The sequence below is a fragment of the Dasypus novemcinctus genome, chromosome 5, assembly GCF_030445035.2.
Source record: "Dasypus novemcinctus isolate mDasNov1 chromosome 5, mDasNov1.1.hap2, whole genome shotgun sequence".
Lineage (NCBI taxonomy): Eukaryota > Metazoa > Chordata > Mammalia > Cingulata > Dasypodidae > Dasypus > Dasypus novemcinctus.
The window spans coordinates 132488661-132506608 of record NC_080677.1 but is presented as its reverse complement, the minus strand read 5'-3'; the positions used below and the strand labels follow the sequence as shown (position 1 = coordinate 132506608).

The 17948-nt window shown below is 45.6% G+C and overlaps 1 protein-coding gene across 6 annotated transcripts in view; it reads left to right on the top strand.

Moving 5' to 3' along the window:
* The window catches only part of PRKAG2 (protein kinase AMP-activated non-catalytic subunit gamma 2), a 353035-nt gene that overhangs the window by 52572 nt on the left and 282515 nt on the right, over positions 1-17948 (top strand). For 2 of the 6 annotated variants that reach the window (XM_058298014.1, XM_012518718.4), the window contains exon 1: positions 14277-14628. The exons of 3 other annotated variants lie outside the window; for them this stretch is intronic. In XM_058298014.1, the coding sequence (XP_058153997.1) occupies positions 14590-14628 (39 nt within the window). In that variant the 5' untranslated portion in view covers positions 14277-14589. Of the gene's footprint in view, positions 1-14276; positions 14629-15206; positions 15479-17948 lie in introns of those variants that run through there. One more of the 6 variants, XM_071215354.1, reaches the window with a different exon arrangement.

The following is a 17948-nucleotide window of genomic DNA, read 5'->3' as shown; positions in this document are numbered from 1 at the left end:
TGTGGCCAATGGTTTGGCTAGATGGTCAGGGACTTGGAAGGAGCATAATTGAAAAATTGGTGATAAGGAAGTCTGGGGGAAATAGATGTGTGGCTAGACCTCAATGAATGGGCAAAAAATGTGAAGGTATTTGTGTCCCATGTGAGTGCTCATTAACAAGTGACCTCAGCAGAGGAGGAAGGATTTTAGTAATCAAGTGCATAAGATGACCCTTCTGTGGATATCAGTCACCCTCTTTGCCCAGCCACTCCTGTCATTGCCCAATGGACTCATCAACAAAGTGACCATGAGAAACCTCATTTGTCCACTTAACTGGTGAAATAAGTAATAAACTCACTCATAGGACAGATCCCAAACACTTTTTTCTCCTGAGCTTGAAGCAGAGAACAGCCAGGAGAGGGGACCTTGATCAAAGCTTCTATACAATACTATAATGGTACCATTTTTTTCCCTTATAGTTGATAAAGGTCTTGGGGCAGACACTTTGAGACTATGCTAAGATCCTATTTCTCAAACCTTTGCTGAGTCAAAGCTATACAAACAGGTTTACTCAGAAAAGCTTTGCTGCCTCCTCACGCCTACTACCCCGATTTCTTTCCCTCCTCCTTGAGGGGTCACAGAGAGATGCTCAGAATGGACTTGTTGAGCTGGCAATGTTGGTTAATGTTGGTCACGCCTAGTGCACCTGGATCCACCTGAGATTCCTCCTGAGATTCATGGTGAGCTCAAACACCACATTCATGTTGTCCTGGATCATCATTACTCCTCTAGGAATTTTCTGGACTAGATGCAAGGAGAGGATGAAGCAGAATGAGGAGGGTCCGAGACTGGGCATTTACCTGTCCATTGTGCTAGCTGTGGAGCTGGAACCCAGGGCGGGCTCCTTGGAACAATCTGGGGAGACGCAGCACCAGTAGATACCCTGTGGTCCTTCTATGGCTCCCCACAGGCAAGTCCAAGGTCTGGAGTCAGAAGCCCTGCCAGAAAAGTCTACCCCAATCCTTTTTTTTTTTTTTTCAAACCTAAGGCTATGTAAAGAAATTTCTAATAGAATATATGTTGGGAAAATCTGTGCTTCCATGCAGTAACTGGTATATTTTCTCCTTATGGAAAGTGAGAACTGTGTAACCCATTGGGTTTTCCTTTTTCTTGGCCTACCGCATTGGCTTGCAACCTTGGCTGCATATTAGAATCACCTGAAGGGCATTTAAAATTGCCAGTACCCAGGCTGAGCCCCAGATCAATTAAACCAGAAGTATAGGGACCCAGGCATCAGGTGGGCTTTTTTTTTTTTTTTTTTTTTTTAACTCTCCAGGTGATTCCAATGTGCATCCAAGATTGAGAGCACATTCGGGTCAAATGTATAACCTGACTTTAGTGTTCCCACCCTCACACTTGCTTTTTCTATTTCTCTGGTTTCAAATTTCCATCTTAAATTTTCTCTGATTTTGATTTCCACTGACTGATGGGCTTTTAGGGGCCTTTGGTTTAAAACATGGCTTTTTATAACCATAGTCTCAGCCATAATGTACATTTGCAATGATAGGAAAACATCCTGTTGAATGAATGGATGAAGGAATATAGTAATTAAAAAGCTGGAAACAAAATTGAATTGCAGGGTGTTTTATTTGCTTCAGAAGTACTTTATGAAAAACAAGTTTGATTAAAGAAGGAAAAAGATAAATGGAGAATTTTATGGGAATTCTAAAGAAACCTTCTAGACATTCTAAATATATTTAAGGATGTGATGACCCTGGTATTCATGTGTAATTTCATCTTTAAACTTCTTATTTTCACTTAATTACTGTATATATACATACATGAACACAAATCTCTAGCTCTATTCTTAGCCAATGATTAGGTTAAATTTTTACCTTATAAATGAAACAGAGTGGGGAAAAGTGGGAGGTGTGGGGAGTGGGGCATATGGGAATCCCTTATATATTTTTATGTAACATTTTATGTAATATAAGTATCTTCTAAAAATAAATATTTTTTTAAAAATGAAACAAAGTGGAAGGAAGGGAAAGGTGGAAGGGAATTTCCTCAGTTACCAAAAAACTGAAAAATAGAAAGGGAATAGGAAATGGGTGAAATTGAGCTGAAAGTTTGGAGCTGGGGAGAAAATGTGTGGATGGGTTTGGAGAGGTGGGTTAAGGCAGGATCAGTGTAGGCACAAATGCGTGCAGACCTCCAGGAGAGGCAGGGCAGTCTCTGCCTACTAGGGGGACCAGCTGCCCGAATTTGCCTGGGACTAGGGTGTGGTGGAGGGCTGGCTCTCAGAATGTCAGACTTTTAGTTTTAAAACCCATAGTCTCAGCCAAACTGAGACTGGCTGGTCATCCTTACTAATGTTTCCTTAGAGGCAATTGGAAGCAGAAAGAGGGATAAAGGAGTTTCAGGATGGGATAGGAAGTTTGACCTAGCTGTAAGTGAAATGAATTTAAAGCTCCAGTGTTGATAATGCTGGGTAGACCTTCATCTAATCCATTTATTCTAAGGCAGAAAAATAGCGAGTGTGTTTAGGCTAAGTTATGCTGGGGTAACAAATGACCCCCAAATCTTGGAGATGTACAATGACAGAAGTTTCTCTCTCCTCCTATACATCCATCACAAGCAGCTGTGTCTCTGTTCCATGTCTGATTTATTTTGGAAGCCCAGGCTAAAGGAACAGTCCCTATCTGGGTCACTGCCATCAGAGGGACAGGAGAGTGGTGTCCGACCACCCAATGGCTCTTAAAGCTTCCACTTGCAAGTGGCACACATCACTTCTGGGAAAAGCAAGCCACATGGCCAAGCATGATGGCAGTAGGTTGGGGTTGTATAATCCTCCTGAAGTAAGGCTCCTTTGGGAGGCCACTATGATTTCATTACACAGTCACTACAATTTAAATAACAGCAGCTAGAGCTTATGATATATCACTGTCTCTAATGTTAGCCACGTCTTATGACTTCATGCAGTCATCTGCAATATATTTCACAAATCTCAATGTTAACACAAGCGTAATTTAAGCTTATATATATCTTCTTAGAATATGGATGTTAAGAAACAGGCAGAATGACACATAGGCAGTGAAAACAAAGTAGGGCAAAATGCAGCCTGAATTGGGACCTTTGATCTTAGCCAGCTATGAAGCTTCCAGGTAAGAAGCTTTCTAATGCAGAGAGTGTTATAAATATTCTGGACCAAGGGCAATTGCCTGCATTACCCTTGAAGAACCAAATGACAAGTGATTACTTCTTAGTTTAAATCAAAACTTGAGATTCTCTTTTTAGAGGAAAAGCTCAGATTTCTGATTTCATATTTCCCTTCTCAAAAGACACTTTATATTTTGAATCTACAAATTATACCATGAAATAATTGCATGGCCTTGAATGTCATTCATTTGTGCATGTTTCCATATCTTTAGAATGAAATGGTTGGACTATACCACTGATTCTTAATCAGGGCAGTATCTCAGTTGCCCAGTCTTTATGCCCATAAATTTTTTTTTTAAGATTTATATTATTTCTCTCTCCCCACCCCCTCATTGTTTGCACTTGCTGTGTCTGTTCTTCTTCTTTGTTTCTTTAGGAGGTACCAGGAACTGAACCTGGGACCTCCGATGTGGGAGGCAGGTGCCTAATCACTTAAGTCACCTCTGTTCCCTGCTTTGTTCTGTCTCTTGTTATGTTTTTCCTTTTGTGTCTCTTGTTGCATCATCTTGTCACACCAGCTAGCCATCTGCTTGTCCTCTTTAGGAGGCATTGGGAACCCAATTCAGCATTGGTATTCACATTGGAGGGCTTTACCATGATCTGCCTCTTCTCCTGGCTCTTCTACTTGTTCCTTCATTTCCCGTATATCTTTCAGATGTCCTTGTCTTTGTTAATAAACCCAATGATGTCCTCGATGCCTGAGGTTCTTTACACCAGGGTGTAGCGTGGGGCTGTGGACCCTCAGTAAAGTCACTGCCCTCTGCTTTGTCAGCATCAGAACTGGATGTAGGGAAACAGCGAGGGAATCCTCTTAACAAGGCAGCCTCTGTTTAGGTACTCCCCCACACGGTAATTAGCAAAGAAGATAATGAGCTGGTTGGTGGTAAACCTGCGGGTGGTATTCAGCTTCCCCATAGCTCACCTTTGCTCCTTCCTAGATTAGAGGAGGGCAGATCAGAAGCATCCGGGACCAGAATGTGGCCAGAAGCTGCCAAAGGGCAAAGTGACGGCTGATAGTGAGGGACCCGGCAAACAGTAATTATTTGTGAACAGACCATTGATTTACAGAACCTCACCCTGGGCTATCTAATACTAGTAGAAAAAAAGCTCAGCAGTTTGGGGAAGGTGAAAGAGCAAATTAAGCCCCGCAAACCATGGAATCACCACCACCACCACAAAACTGTATTAAATGACACTTTTAATAAGTGACAACTAATCTTTAAGGCATGGGGGGTGGGGTGGGAGGGAGGTAGCAAGAAGGGGACCAAAAACCAATGATGCCAGGTCCGATATATATGCCGTGTCATTTTAAAATGGAGCCCAGTGAAGACTAATTCTTAGTGCCTTTTACAAATGAAGGAACTCTAGGTCAGACAGGGTAACTAATAGCTTAAGCTTACAGAACTAGAGAGCATAGAGTAGGACTCAGGCTCTGATTCTAAAGCCAGTGGGTTTTCCAGCATGGAAGTCAGCCACAAGACTCACATATTGAATGGTTCCATTTATGTGAAATGTCCAGAATAGGCAGATCCATAAAGACAGAAGAGAGATTAGTGGTTGCCTGGGGCTGCCAGGATGGGAGGGCGTGGGGAAAGATTGCTAATGGGTATAGAGTTCTCTTTTGGCAGTAAAATTGATTGTAGTGATGGCGGCACAACTCTGTGAATTCCGTATAAACCACTGAATTGCATGATAGGTGAATTATATCTAAATAAAGCTGTTTAAAAAATAAAAGGGAAAAAAGGCAAGAAAGTATAATATATTGAGAGACTTAAAATTGTTAGTTTTAAAAGTTTTAGTATGAGTCTTAGCTTTTATTGCGTTTTCAGAAAAATTCATTGATATAGAATCCCTTCAGCCACCAAAACCGCATGCGTGTATATTCTTGTTCTCCTTGAGCTTCCCACGTAATGGGGTGCGGGGAGACCCCGAATAGGCAGGGTCAGGGGCGAGTTCCGCAGCTGCGGCTGAGGTGCTCGTCCTGCTGGGGGAGTGGGGAGGGGTAGGAGGGTGGGGCGGGAGCGGAAAACCAGGCGGTGTGAAGACTTCTAAGGAGACCCAGATGGCAGCAGCTCCGCTTCCCCAAGCTGATGGATTGCCGGAGGGCTTTTAAAAATGATTTAAATGAGGGCTGGCAGTTTGCTGTTGTGACTTCGTGGTTCCACTCACCCCTGACAGCCATTTGTGGGAAGGAACGGAGCCGCCCTCGAGGCTGACCCCGGCGTGTGCGGACCCTCGTGCCCGCTCGCCGCCTCGCGTGACCCGGGGCGGGTGGGCGCGCCCGCCAGGCAGGCGGGCATCTGCGGGCAGCGCAGGGGGCTGCGCGCGTCCCAGCTCCGCAGAGCCTGCGGGGCTCAGCGGCGGCCTCCCGGCCCAGGCGCCCTCCCCCCCGAACCCCAGGGCCCCCCTCCCGGAACCCCAGCCCCTCCCCCCAACCCCCGAACCCCAGGCGCCCCTCCGGGGACCCCAGGAGCAGCAGGCGGGGTCTGCCCACCCGGGCCCCCAAGGAAAGCTACGTCCTTCCTCACCCATTTCTCACGACATTCCCCTCACTCCCCTACCCTGGCCTCTTCAAATCTTTCCCAGCCGTCAGCCCCTCCTTCAACCCCGGCCTCTTGCCCCCCAGCCCAGCCCGCAGCGACCCCGCCTGCTCTGAGGCTGGTCAGTTCACAGAGCACAGGCTCAAGGTTCTGAAACTCCTCGACTTCCGTCTTCAGAGCGGGATCAAAAGCGTGTAAGGGTAGAGACCGTGCCGTTTTCTCCCTTTCAGCTCCGTCAGTGCTTTTACAAAGTAACCTTCAGGAAGTGATGGGCGAGTCGGGGGGGGAATTGATTTGACGAGATCAGGGCTGCAGCAACCGTACCCAAGCCCTTCTGCCCCTTCTGATGTCACCTCACCCCTGAGCTGGAGGCTCCCTGGGACATTTCTGGGAAACGGGTAGCTTTAAGTTGATTCTGGGCCAGCCTCAGGCCTGGCCTGAACATCATCCCACCCAGAGGCGACTGCAGGTTTGTAGGGTTTTTACTTTTTTCCTCTAGGGCTTTTTATTGTTACACGTTATTAAAATTCACTCTATTACCTCCCCTCAGCTCACAGACCTGGTTAACTTCTGTAAAATTCACAGCTCATATTTCATAGTGCTTGTGTGTCATGCAGAGTTCTATATATATATATACATGCTATACATAGCCTCGCTCTCTATATGATATATATAGACTATGTGTGTGTGTGTATATGTGTACTCATTTAATACCCAAAATAACCCTGTGGGGTAGGTACAATTATTATTAATCCCACTTTACAGATGAGGCAATTGAGAGAAACATAGAAAGGTTAAGCAATTTACCCCAAGGTCACAGGGCTAGTCAATGGCAAAGCTGGAATTTGACTCTGTACAAAGGTAGCACCATTTAAAAAGAATGAATGAAGGTATTTATCCTTCACAGTAAGCTTAGGAAGATGAGTCCAGTTTGTCTAAGGGAGGACATGCTTAGAGGCATTGTTATAGAGGGCAATTTGGAAAGAAAAAAAGGTGTGCCCCAGAGTGGTTTGTGTTGATTTCAATTACATGGGAAGATTTATGCATATTAAGCAACAGCCTGGCCTGCTACCACCTGGGCAGCTCAGAGCCTTCTGTTCATCTTTGAGGCCATTTTAGGTCAAGACACTGCGAATCAGAGCACCTGCATGAGACTAGCCAAATTCTGAGCTGCATGCCCAGCCCTTCAGCATTCAGCCACAGATGAGCCAAGCCTCGGCCGAGTGCTGGCTTCTGGTGTCAATGGAAGATCTAGTTGCTTTGAGCTTCCCAGAGCCTTGCCAGCATGTCTGGGGGATGGGGGTGGGTGGGGTGGGAAACCGGATGGGATGGAACCAGATCCAAGCCAGAAGATGCACTAGAGAGCCTAACGAAATACCAAGTCCCTCCCAATGTTTCTGTATTGCTGTTTTTTGTGGGTTTTTTTTTTTTTTTAATTGTCTGTTGTTGTTTTCCCTAATCTTATCTTTCAGTTCACAGCTTCAGACTTACTCCTTTCGTGGAGTTCTATTACTACTTCCAAAGCAACCACTTCCTTCTGGAAACTTCTATGGTAGCTGTTGTCTGTACCACACAAAGTACTGTGTTGACTCTCAGCATGCTTGTTCCACAAGTCCACACGTTTAGGGGCTGTGTCTTCTATTTTTCTAGTGTCCCAGCAAATCAATAAGAGGCTGCCACATTGTTGGGGTAAAGTAAATGTTTGTTGAAAAGAATAGGAGAGCAAGAGATGTGATGGGTTGCTGAGCTCTCCGAAAGCCTGAATGAGCACTTGTATTAGGGGAGAAGCCTGTCTTCAGTTTTTGTTTTTGAATTAAAAAAAAAAAAAAAGTAAATGGGGCCTTCACAAGCACCAAACTACCTCAATGAAAGGTTAATACCCCCCTCTCTTAGATAAAGTGATTCCTACTTCTCAGGTCTGAGAAGCTTTTACCTTGATTGACCAATGAGCCTAGTCTCAATTAGAAACTATTCAAAAGAGTATGTGCTCTTAGAGAACAGTTATGGGACCTAAATGTTAAAATGATGGAAGCCAAAGGAAATCGTGGCAATTGGGGTGGGAGAAATCATTGTGACAGGTGAGGTGGGGTGTGGGTCAGAGAAGACCTTGAAGACGAGGCGAGGTTCTCATTAGTTAAGCTTTGACAGACAGCTGAGGGGGTTTATGTCTTTTTTACTCTAAACCAATCAGGGCACCTTTGGGTTTGCACTCATCTTTTTTTTGAAAAGGTATTGGCTGCCAGCATGAGTTGCAAATCCTTCCTTTTCTGTTTGCTGTTCCATGAGCCGTGCACTTATTGGGTTTTGTTCAGACTGAAGTTAGGGAAGTCACTGCAGGGCCATGTGAAAAAATTCAGCCAGCTTTTCAATAAACAGAGCTAATCTCTTCCTCATCCAGATGCAGGGAGTGAAAATCAAAGTCATTTCCTAAGCTAATTGAAAGGTTAACAAAGTGAAGTCAAGACACTTGGGTCCTAGTCCTGGCTCTCTCAGCACCTGTGTGCTCTTGGGCTTGTCACTTAACATTGAAGCCTCAGCTTCCCACCTGGTGAAATGTGGTTTAGAGTTTATATACATATTAACTTATTTGATAGAAGTTACTACATGATTTGGCAGATGATATGCTCCAAACACAAATTAGCAACTGAAATACATGTGTGTTTGGTCTGTGCACGTAGCAATTTTTTGAACCAAAGGATCAAGAACTCCATATTTGAAACTCGGAGGAGCTTGGGCTTGAGTTCAGTTTCCACATGAGAGACTCCAGGCAGTAGCCTGAATCTCTTAAGACCTTCAGGTATTCAGAGCTTTCCTTTGAAAGCTGGTGAGATAGTTACCCTTTGGGAGATTTTGGTTTGTTTTTGCTTCCTCTGCATAAAATCAGAGTATGAGATTTTAATAACTCCAGTCGTCTTCACAATCCATGAATTTTCAGAACTGCTACTTCTACCTGGATGGAGGTATCAAGGGAGTGATTGTGTAGCAAACTAATTGTCTTATTTTGCCAAGGGCTGCCAATGCAAAATATCAGAAATGGGTTGACTTTTATAGTGGCAAATTTAGCAGGGATAAAACTTAACAGTTCTGAGGCTTCAAAAATGTCCAAATCAAGGCATCAAAGGAGATCCTTTCTCACCAAACGTCAGCTGCTAGCATCCTGGAGTCCTGCCGCGTGGTGAGGCAAGATCGCGGGTCTGCTGGCCCCTCTCTCCTTTCTCCTGGTGCTCTGCCATGGGTGATCAAGCATCTCCTTGAGCTTCTCAGGGCTTCTCTTTTTGCAGCTGTAGGTGTACCTTGATTCCTCTTTCTCACGGGGCCAGGTCAAAATGGCAAAGCTCCCTTTTCTGTGTGTCTCTTCTCCCTCTTTGTATCTCCATTTATATGTCTCCTGTAAGAGGGAGGAGAACCAACCTATGTCACCCCTCACTGATGTAGTCCAATAGAAGCCTTAAAGCAATCTAATTAAGTAATCTAATCAAAGGTCCTTTGACTGAATTTAATGCAATAAAAGGGCCTCACACCCACAGGAATGGATTAGTTAAAAACATATCAAAGCCAATTTGGTTATTCAGCAAACATCCAGTTGCTGGCAACTTCCAGTGACTGGAGGTGGATTAGACTATGTCCTGTTGACTGACTTGATACCAAGTGGTATGCTATGGTGAAAGGAAATCTTAGGTGAGATTTTGCCAAACCGCTGGAGATGTTTTCAGGCAGCAGGTACAACCTGTTATAGCTCAGAGGAAGTCTCTCTGCTGCCTTTTAGGACACCATTTTGTATGAAAGATTTGCTCTGAGCTAGCCCTAAATGTAATTCATCTTTAGGCTAGGACAGGCCATTCTGACAGCCCAGATAACAGCAGGGTCCTCTGAGATGGAGGCATGCCGGATCAGAGGCAGCTGGGCCTTGAGGGCTGCAGTTTAGGTAGCCGCCAGGCTAGTTGGTTACTCATCTGGTTTCTTTAAGGGCTGCAGTCTGTGGGATCTTCCTGACCTCACACTTATCTTGAACACCATTTCACCAATAAAAAAGCATTTCCAACACTCCTTGATCTCAGTAACAAAGCCTTTGGTATAGATTTCCATAAGAATTTTTGAGTTGCTGGTTAAAACCCTCTTCAGCATCTTGATTCCCAACAAAGGTATTCAGAAGCTGACAAACTGCCCCTAGCATCTTACTCAGATTTCTTATACACAGGAATCCTCACTTTACACTCTTTATAGCAAATGGGGTTTCAAAGTAAGCGACCACACTGACAACAATACTGTTTGGCCCAGTGGATCTCAGGAGCTTTTCCCAATGGCTCACCAAGCCAGCAGCCATGCCAAGCTGCCCTCTCCAAGGCTGCCTGCTTTCAAGCTGGCATGAAAATGCAGTTGGTGAAGACAAGAGCAGGGAATGAACTGGGTGAATAGCTTCTTATTTCAGCACTTTACTCAGCTCAGCTGCCTCTGCCTTCTGACTTTCCTGTGCACAAATCTTACAGCCCAAGGATTGCTGACCACGGGTAGGGACAGTGTGGACCACCTCAAAGGGAGACAATAAAGGCTTTATTGAGCAGTCATATGTGCCTGTCTGCAGGTTTTGTCACTGATGAAACAAACAGGACTTGTGCTGTGGCCCACTCTTCAGCCACTATCCTCAGAGTCAAATGCTGCATGCCAAGCTCACATCCGGCTGATGAAGTACTGCAACGGGGTCACAGCCCTCAGGGTGAAGGGACTCTTACAGCCCCGTGGCTAAAGGTAGGGGGAGGAGAGCACTCTCTCCACTCTATACACGTAGCTGTTACATAGCTGAGCCAATAGTATGTCTAGCTTGAGATTTTCCTTAACATTTCTCTCATTATTCATAATTCTCTTAAGTCCCTGTTTTTATTTTCTATGTTATATCATAATACCACATTGTAGGTTCTATCAGAACATACTTAACAATAATCTCATTTTTGGACATGTAGATGATACCAGGTCCTTCTCTTTTGCTGCAGAGTCTATCTTTGTGCATAAACCTTTGCTTGTATTTCAGATTTTATTTAGGATGGACCTTGAAAGGGGGAATTATCAAGTATGAGTTTATTCCTCTTATTTTTAATTACATAAGTAAACAAGCCTGTACTGCAGGAAAACCAGAAAATACAAATAACGAGACAAATAAATCAAAAGGGAAGAGGTATGAACCTGTTAGAACAAACCGAGGCTTTGGAGGCAGGCATGGATGTGCGATTGAATCCCAGCTTTGCAACTTGTTTGCTCTGTAACCTTGGTGACTTGAGCTTTCTGAGCTACAATTTCCTTACTGACAGAATATTTACCTGTTGTGCAGGTTGAGATAACTAAAAGTACACTTAAAAACTTGATTCCAGTAGAGGGCCTACAGATACCAGGGCAGGGTTAACGGGCAGAGGGACGCAGGGGACCTCCTAGAGATGCAAAGAGCAGAGTCTTTGTGCCTTGACAGCTTTGTGCAGGCCCAAGATGTTGGGAGGAAGATGCAGACTAGACTTTTATGGGCCTGGTGTTCCATACTGAAGAATTTGGGTTTATTCGGTAGTATGGAGCTAGTGAAGGTTTTTGGTTTGGTTTGATTTTGCAGTGCCTTTTTTGGTCTGGTGAGGGCATTAAAAGTAATGCTTGGGAAAGGTGTTTGGGAAGATTAGAGGCAAATCAGAGGGGATGAGCCAAAGGTAGGACTATTCCTTCCATTTCTAATTCTGAGACTGTTCAGTTTGGACTAGCAGTGATCATGGGGCTTTACTAAGTATCTCTGATCTATCGTGGCAATAATCTGAGCTTTGAACTTCAAGAGAGCTGACCTCCACCCTCTAAGAAGAGCAGGCGAAAAAGCTCAGAGCCTGAAGAGGAAGCAGGAGCCCCCTCAGTGAACCTTACATTGGAGTGAGGAGCTTGAAAGAGAGGATAAACTCGGGTAAAAACACCATCATATTTGTGGTTGGTAGCTTGCAAGCTGGAGGAGAGCTGTTTATTCTCCTAAATCCCTAATGGATGAAACCGCTACCCGACCATGAACTTGCTGGCAGTCAGACCTGCAGAAAGGCATTCACACCCCATAAGTCAATCTCAGGGGCTTGTCACAGAGTGTAGCAAACCTTTGACTCATCTGGATGGTGGCACCCATTTCTCTGATATTTTCAGCTATTTCAAGCAAAACTAAATAGGCTTTTTTTCCTCAGGCTTGTTTGTGTGTTTTGGAATAAAGCACACAGAAAATAAAGCAAGCCCAGCTAACCTAGCAAGGCTAGTTCCAGAAGCAGCAGGAGAAAGTATTGTGATTGGCTGGAATGCAGGCTCTCCACTTGTACAATACCCAGGGGGGCTGCCTGCAGGAGGCTGGCCCCTTGCTCATCACTGAATGGTGCCAGCTTTTGCTAATCCATGAGTTCGCTGTAGCAGTGCTCTCTGATTCCATGATGATCCCACACATCCCATGCCAATGCTTATTTCTGTCCACATGCTTTCTCATCCATCACCCCAACAGTATCCCTGGGAGATGTACACAGCAAGTGGCTTTATTCGGATTTCTTTTTAAGGGGAAGAACTGAGGTTCAGAGCAATGACTCAGCTGGGACTTGGATCTGCTTGTTACAGACTATGAGTTTTTAGGTCTGGAAAGGACCTTGAAGGAGATGATGTAACTCATTGCTCACTCTGTAGAGGTGAAAACTGAGTTCCAGTTTAAAGAGATGTTCTCAGTTAATCAATTGCTTAGGGCAGCAGAACCAGAGCCAGGCCTCAGGATTCCTAGTTCCCAGAGAATTCTCGCTACTATACCCCATGCCTCTGATGTCTCCATTTTGAATGGACCATTAGATGAATGGTGAGCCTCCATTATCCTCCTGGGCTGAAATTAATCTTAAGAAGGCCACAGAGGGAAGCGGACTCGGCCCAGTGGTTAGGGCATCCGTCTACCACATGGGAGGTCCACGGTTCAAACCCCGGGCCTCCTTGACCCGTGTGGAGCTGGCCCATGTGCAGTGCTGATGCGCGCAAGGAGTGCCCTGCCACACAGGGGTGTCCCCACGTAGGGGAACCCCACGCGCAAGGAGTGCGCCCCATAAGGAGAGCCGCCCAGCGCGAAAGAAAGTGCAGCCTGACCAGGAATGGTGCTGCACACATGGAGAGCTGACACAGCAAGATGACACAACAAAAAGAAACAGAGATTCCTGTGCCGCTAACAACAGAAGCGGACAAAGAACACGCAGGAAATAGACACAGAGAACAGACAACTGGGGGGGGGGGGGGTGCGCAGGGAAGGGGAGAGAAATAAATAAATAAATCTTTAAAAAAAAAAAAAAGGCCACAGACTTCCAACCACATTAGAAGTTCCCCCAAAGCCCCAAACTCTCACCCAGTTGCCTTCTTGTTCATGACACTTGGGAGATAGTCATGTAATGTTCATTTGTCACCTCTACCTGAAGCCTTCCCTGCAAAATCCACCCATATCCATCTTTTCCTACCTTTAACTCCTATATCTCTTACCTGTACCACAAATTTGCCAGTTAAGTCATATTTTTTAAATTGTAGAATCTTAGAAGAGGCCTAAAACCATCTAGCCCAACTTTTCATCTAATGTAAGACTCCATTCAATGGCCTCCTCTACTTGAACACCTTCTCCTTGAATATCTTCAGTGATAGGTTGCTCACTATCTTTTTTTTTTTATTCCTCTCCCCCTCACCCCAATGGCCCCTCGTCTGTCTGCTCGTTGTCTGCTCATTTTCTTTAGGAAGCACAAAGAAACAAACCTAGGACCTCCCATGTGCCCAGCCACTTGAGCCACTTCCACCTCCTGCTGGTTGCATTGTCTGATCATTGCGGTGGTCGCAGCATCTACTGGTTGCAGTGTATGCTCTTTGTGGCACCTGCTCTTCTTCTTCAGGAGACACTGGGATCTGAACCCAGGACCACCCATATGGGAGGCAGGTATCCAATTGCTTGAGCCACATCTGCTCCCTCTGCTCACTATCTTTTGAAGCAATGCCTCCATTGCTGGAAAGTTCAAGTCATTAGAAAGCTTTATTTAATAATGAATATCGCAGTGTTCTGTAATTGGGACTCACGTGTTCCCCTAAGGATTCAAATCTGTTTTCTTCCCAACCAGGTTGCACACCCCTTAAGTCTGGGACTATGTGGCCTTCTAGATGTGTACAGGTTGTCTGATTGGGGTTGGGGGTCTGGGGCATGTCATGGAGATTTCTCTAATGTAGACTTTAGGAAGGGTCTTAGCCATCGTTTTTGTCCGAGAGAAAACTGTATTCCCTATATCCCAGAGTCAGGGATTTCCAGGGAGTCCGGATTTCTGAAGCCAGCTTGCTCTTTTCCTGTGCTGGCCCTCTTTAACGCTACCTAGCCTTTGCCTGAAGGTAGATGGGTAGATGAGCTGCACCTGACAAGAGGACCTTGACCCCAGATGCCATCACCTACAGCATCACCAGCCTCGGTTCTGGACTTCATTTGTCCTGCTGCCTGTCTTTTTAAAAGACCTCACTCAGCCCTCCCTCCTGCTGACTTGTAGAGTAAGTAGTTACCTCCCCAGCAGCCCTGACACAGGTGGTAATGACAGTCTACTGCAATCCCATCAATGAGGGGCTCTGCCCGTGCTCTGCCTGCGTGGTGAGCAGCAAACCAGCTCCAGTCAACAAGCACTGTCGCCTGCGCGGTCTCCGGCCAGCTTATGCTGTCTGCCACCCGCTTGTTGCGCTGCTTTGGGGACTGGGAACACACCCAGTCCCAGTCTCCATCTGTTGCAGACGTGCAGTGGCAGCAGCTCAGAGAGCAGCCGAACCCTAGAAATTGCTTGGACTGAAGGGGCTGGGATACCCCCCCCCCTATTTTATGGACCTTTCAAGTGAGGCAGCAGGATTTTCCAGAGCTGTGAGTACTGTTTGTCTCCCATCACTTGCATCTTGTCATTTAGTGTTTTACAAACGGACACTTGTTATTAGCATCCAGGAAGAGGAAATCTCCAGGATGACTTGGGGCTGAGTAAGCAGAGGGAGCTGGATGTTTAAATGCATGGTGATTGTAGGTTCTGGCATGTACAGTTTTCTCTTTTAATGCTTTGTCTTCTCTGCATTCAAGACCAGTGCTGAATTGTTGCTTTGTTCTCCAGGAGCCTTTTATTAAATTAAATACCCCAAGGCTGAACATAATGTTCCTCTCCTGCATTTGAGCTGTATGCTTTCTCCTTACATAACTTTTTCTCGGTGACTTAAAGAGAATAACAAGAGAAAGTGGTATGTCTGTGTGTAGGAGTGTTAATCCCTGTTCCTTATCTGAGTTCTGGCTCCGGCCCCAGCCAGGCTGGTACAGGGTAGCTGGAGCAGCCGCACAGCTGGTTTTCCTGAGCTGCTGGGTCCCTCCTTACCTTCCACCCCGGCTTAAAGTTCCCTCCGTGAAATCTCGGCAAAGTTGACATTCTCTGCCTTTCCTTTCCCTTTTCCTGAGTCATCATTGATTAAATTTGACCAACATGGAAAAGATCGGGGACGACAGGGAGCTCTTTGGGCAGGGCCCATGCTGCCCCTGGGGACTGCTGACTTCACAAACACTGGCGAGTCAGCGCATCTCCTGCAGGAGGGTGGAGTGCTACTTGTTGCTTGTTGAACTTGTGGGCAATACCTGGCAGGGGAGAGGGGCAAGAAAGGAAGGGAAAGGAGAAGAGACGTGAGGACGAGAGGGGTCCTTCCCTGATGACCGACCCCAAGGCTACCGGTTCTCTCTGGTGAGTAGGAGGAGGATAGAGGCTGAGAAGCCTTAACTGTGGACTAACTCTGCAGAGCAACAAAGAGAGCGGCGGGTGAGCAGGGTGCTGGAGCTGGAGACAAGGCAGCTCGCCCTCCTTGTCCGTCCTCCCCTGAGGTGAATCCATGGCACATGCAGCACATCATGTCATTGCTGGGTTTTCCCCCTCTAGTGTACTCTCCACGACTCGAAGGCTGAACTAGTTAAGTCTGAAGAGAACTTCAGATTAAAGCCACTGACTTCTGGCATTTGCATGTTGCTGATCGGGAGGAACCCGATGGGATTATAACAGAAGCTAAATAGTAAATAATTCAAGAATCATAGGCTCCAGAGACCTGAATACTGAGTTGTGCGGCATGAACTGTAGTACTGAAGGAGAGGGGAGATGGTGTGGTGGGAGCAGATGGGAGAGAGCTCCGTGGAGGGGCTGAGACTTGAGCATGTACTGCCCCAGGCTGGGGCTGCAGCAAAGAGCAGACGGGATTGTCATCCTCCGGATGCTTCCATCTGAGTGGGGAAGAGGCCCAATGCATAAATAAAAGGAGAATTTCAGGAACAGTTAGGTGTGAATAAGTAAGAGTATTGATGGGGGAGTGGGAAGGGGGCAGAGGGGTCAGCAGGGTACTGGGGTGAGGGTGGGGGTGGGGAGTTCCTCTATAAAGCATCCTAAAATATCAGTAAACAAGTGAAGTAAGACTGAATGAATCCTTGTCCTCTGAGCTCCACAAACCTCTCTGCAAGGCCTCAGTTTGCTTTCCTGACCCAGAAAATCATGGTACTACCTCCTCCTGGGACAACGGGGACTCTTCCTTTTCCAGCTTCTTCCCCAATTTGCATGGAGTCTTTCAAGGGCTAGAGAGATAAAAGGTGTTGTTTTGTTTTTGTTTTTGTTCCCAATGCCAGGCCTATGAAACAATTGTAAACTCCCTTTATACATGAGGAAACTGAGGATATAAAAGGTGAAATTCATTCAGTGAACAAAATTGAAAATCTAGGCTACTTAAGAGGCTTAATCTTCTTGCCTTGCCTAAAGTCACAAAGGGGTTGAGCTGGGACGAGAAGCCAGGCTCCTTGAGGCCTAGTCCGGGTCTTTGTCCTGGGAGGTGTGGAGGGCGGCTGGTGGACTGGGGAGGGTTGTTGGGTGGGCCTAATCCCTTGACTGCAGTGTTGTCTGTTTGCTCCGCCAGGCCTGGCTTCTCTGGTCAGGTCTCCAGGCTGGTATTAGAATCAGTACTTCAGTAGAACAAATTCTTGAATCCCGTGTTCCAGGCAATGGGCCTTCCAAGATGAGCAAGACATTTGGTCCTGACCTTGTGGATAAATGGTGCTGAATAGTGAGGGGTCCCTGGAAACAGAAGTACTAATTTTAGGTCCGCATTTCAGCTCAGCTGTTAACAAATGGAATCTTTGGTTTTCCCCTTCCCTTTGCTGCTCTCTTTTAAAGTCTAGTCGTCTTTCTTCCTTTGAAAAGTGCCTTTGCTCTTCCCACAGATGCCTGAACAGAGCAGTCTTGCTCCACCCCCTTCTAGAAAACCCCTTTAGCATTCACTCATGTTTAGCCTATGGGTTAATATACATTAACGCCTGTATATTTTTTGTTTTCTGCATTATTTTGTATGAAATTGTGTTCAGTTAGTTCCTGCAGATGGATTCAATTGATAACTCCCTGTGCAGTCAGCTTATGTCACTTTTTCAGAACATTGTCTCCATATTACCTCTTAAACTGCCATGAGCTGTTTATATTTTATATTTCGGTAAATAGTTCTTAACTATGTATGAAATGCCAGGTGCTATGCTTGGCATTTTTGTGGATGTTATTTCTTTTAATTCTCATAGCAATCCTGGGAGGTGTTTTCCTCACTTTAAACCTGAGGAAATTGAGGCTCCACAAACTTGAATAGCTTACCAAGATTGCAGAGCCAGTAAATGGCAGAACTCGGCTTCATTCTTGACAGTGAACACTTGCATCTTAGCTGTCATCACGGACTTGGTGGCTTAGCAAGGAATTCAGAACCTACAAGCAAGTGACTTGTTCCAGGCTCTGTGCTTTCCCACCTCCTTAGGCCCCCAAGTCGGGGCAAGCTTGTCCTGAAGTCTCGGTTTTCTAACACTAGTGGAGATAAGTATCAACCTATATCCTATCAACCAAATATTTCATCTGCCTGCACCAGACTCCGTTCCCATGAACACGACTTAAGGCTCTGGAACCCTAAAAGAGACTTATTGAGAGACTACAGATTTCTAACATCAGTTACTTAAATTTGAATTAGAAGTACACTTGAATCACAAGTAACTGATGTCCAAGATTCCAGAGATGTTTTTTCTTTAACCCGAGTCCTTTGGCACCTTAGCAGTTGGTCTTGAATTTGTGTTCCACTATTTACCAGCAGGGGACCCTGGGCAAATTATTTAATCTTTCCAAATCTGATTTTTCTTCTAAAAATGGAGAC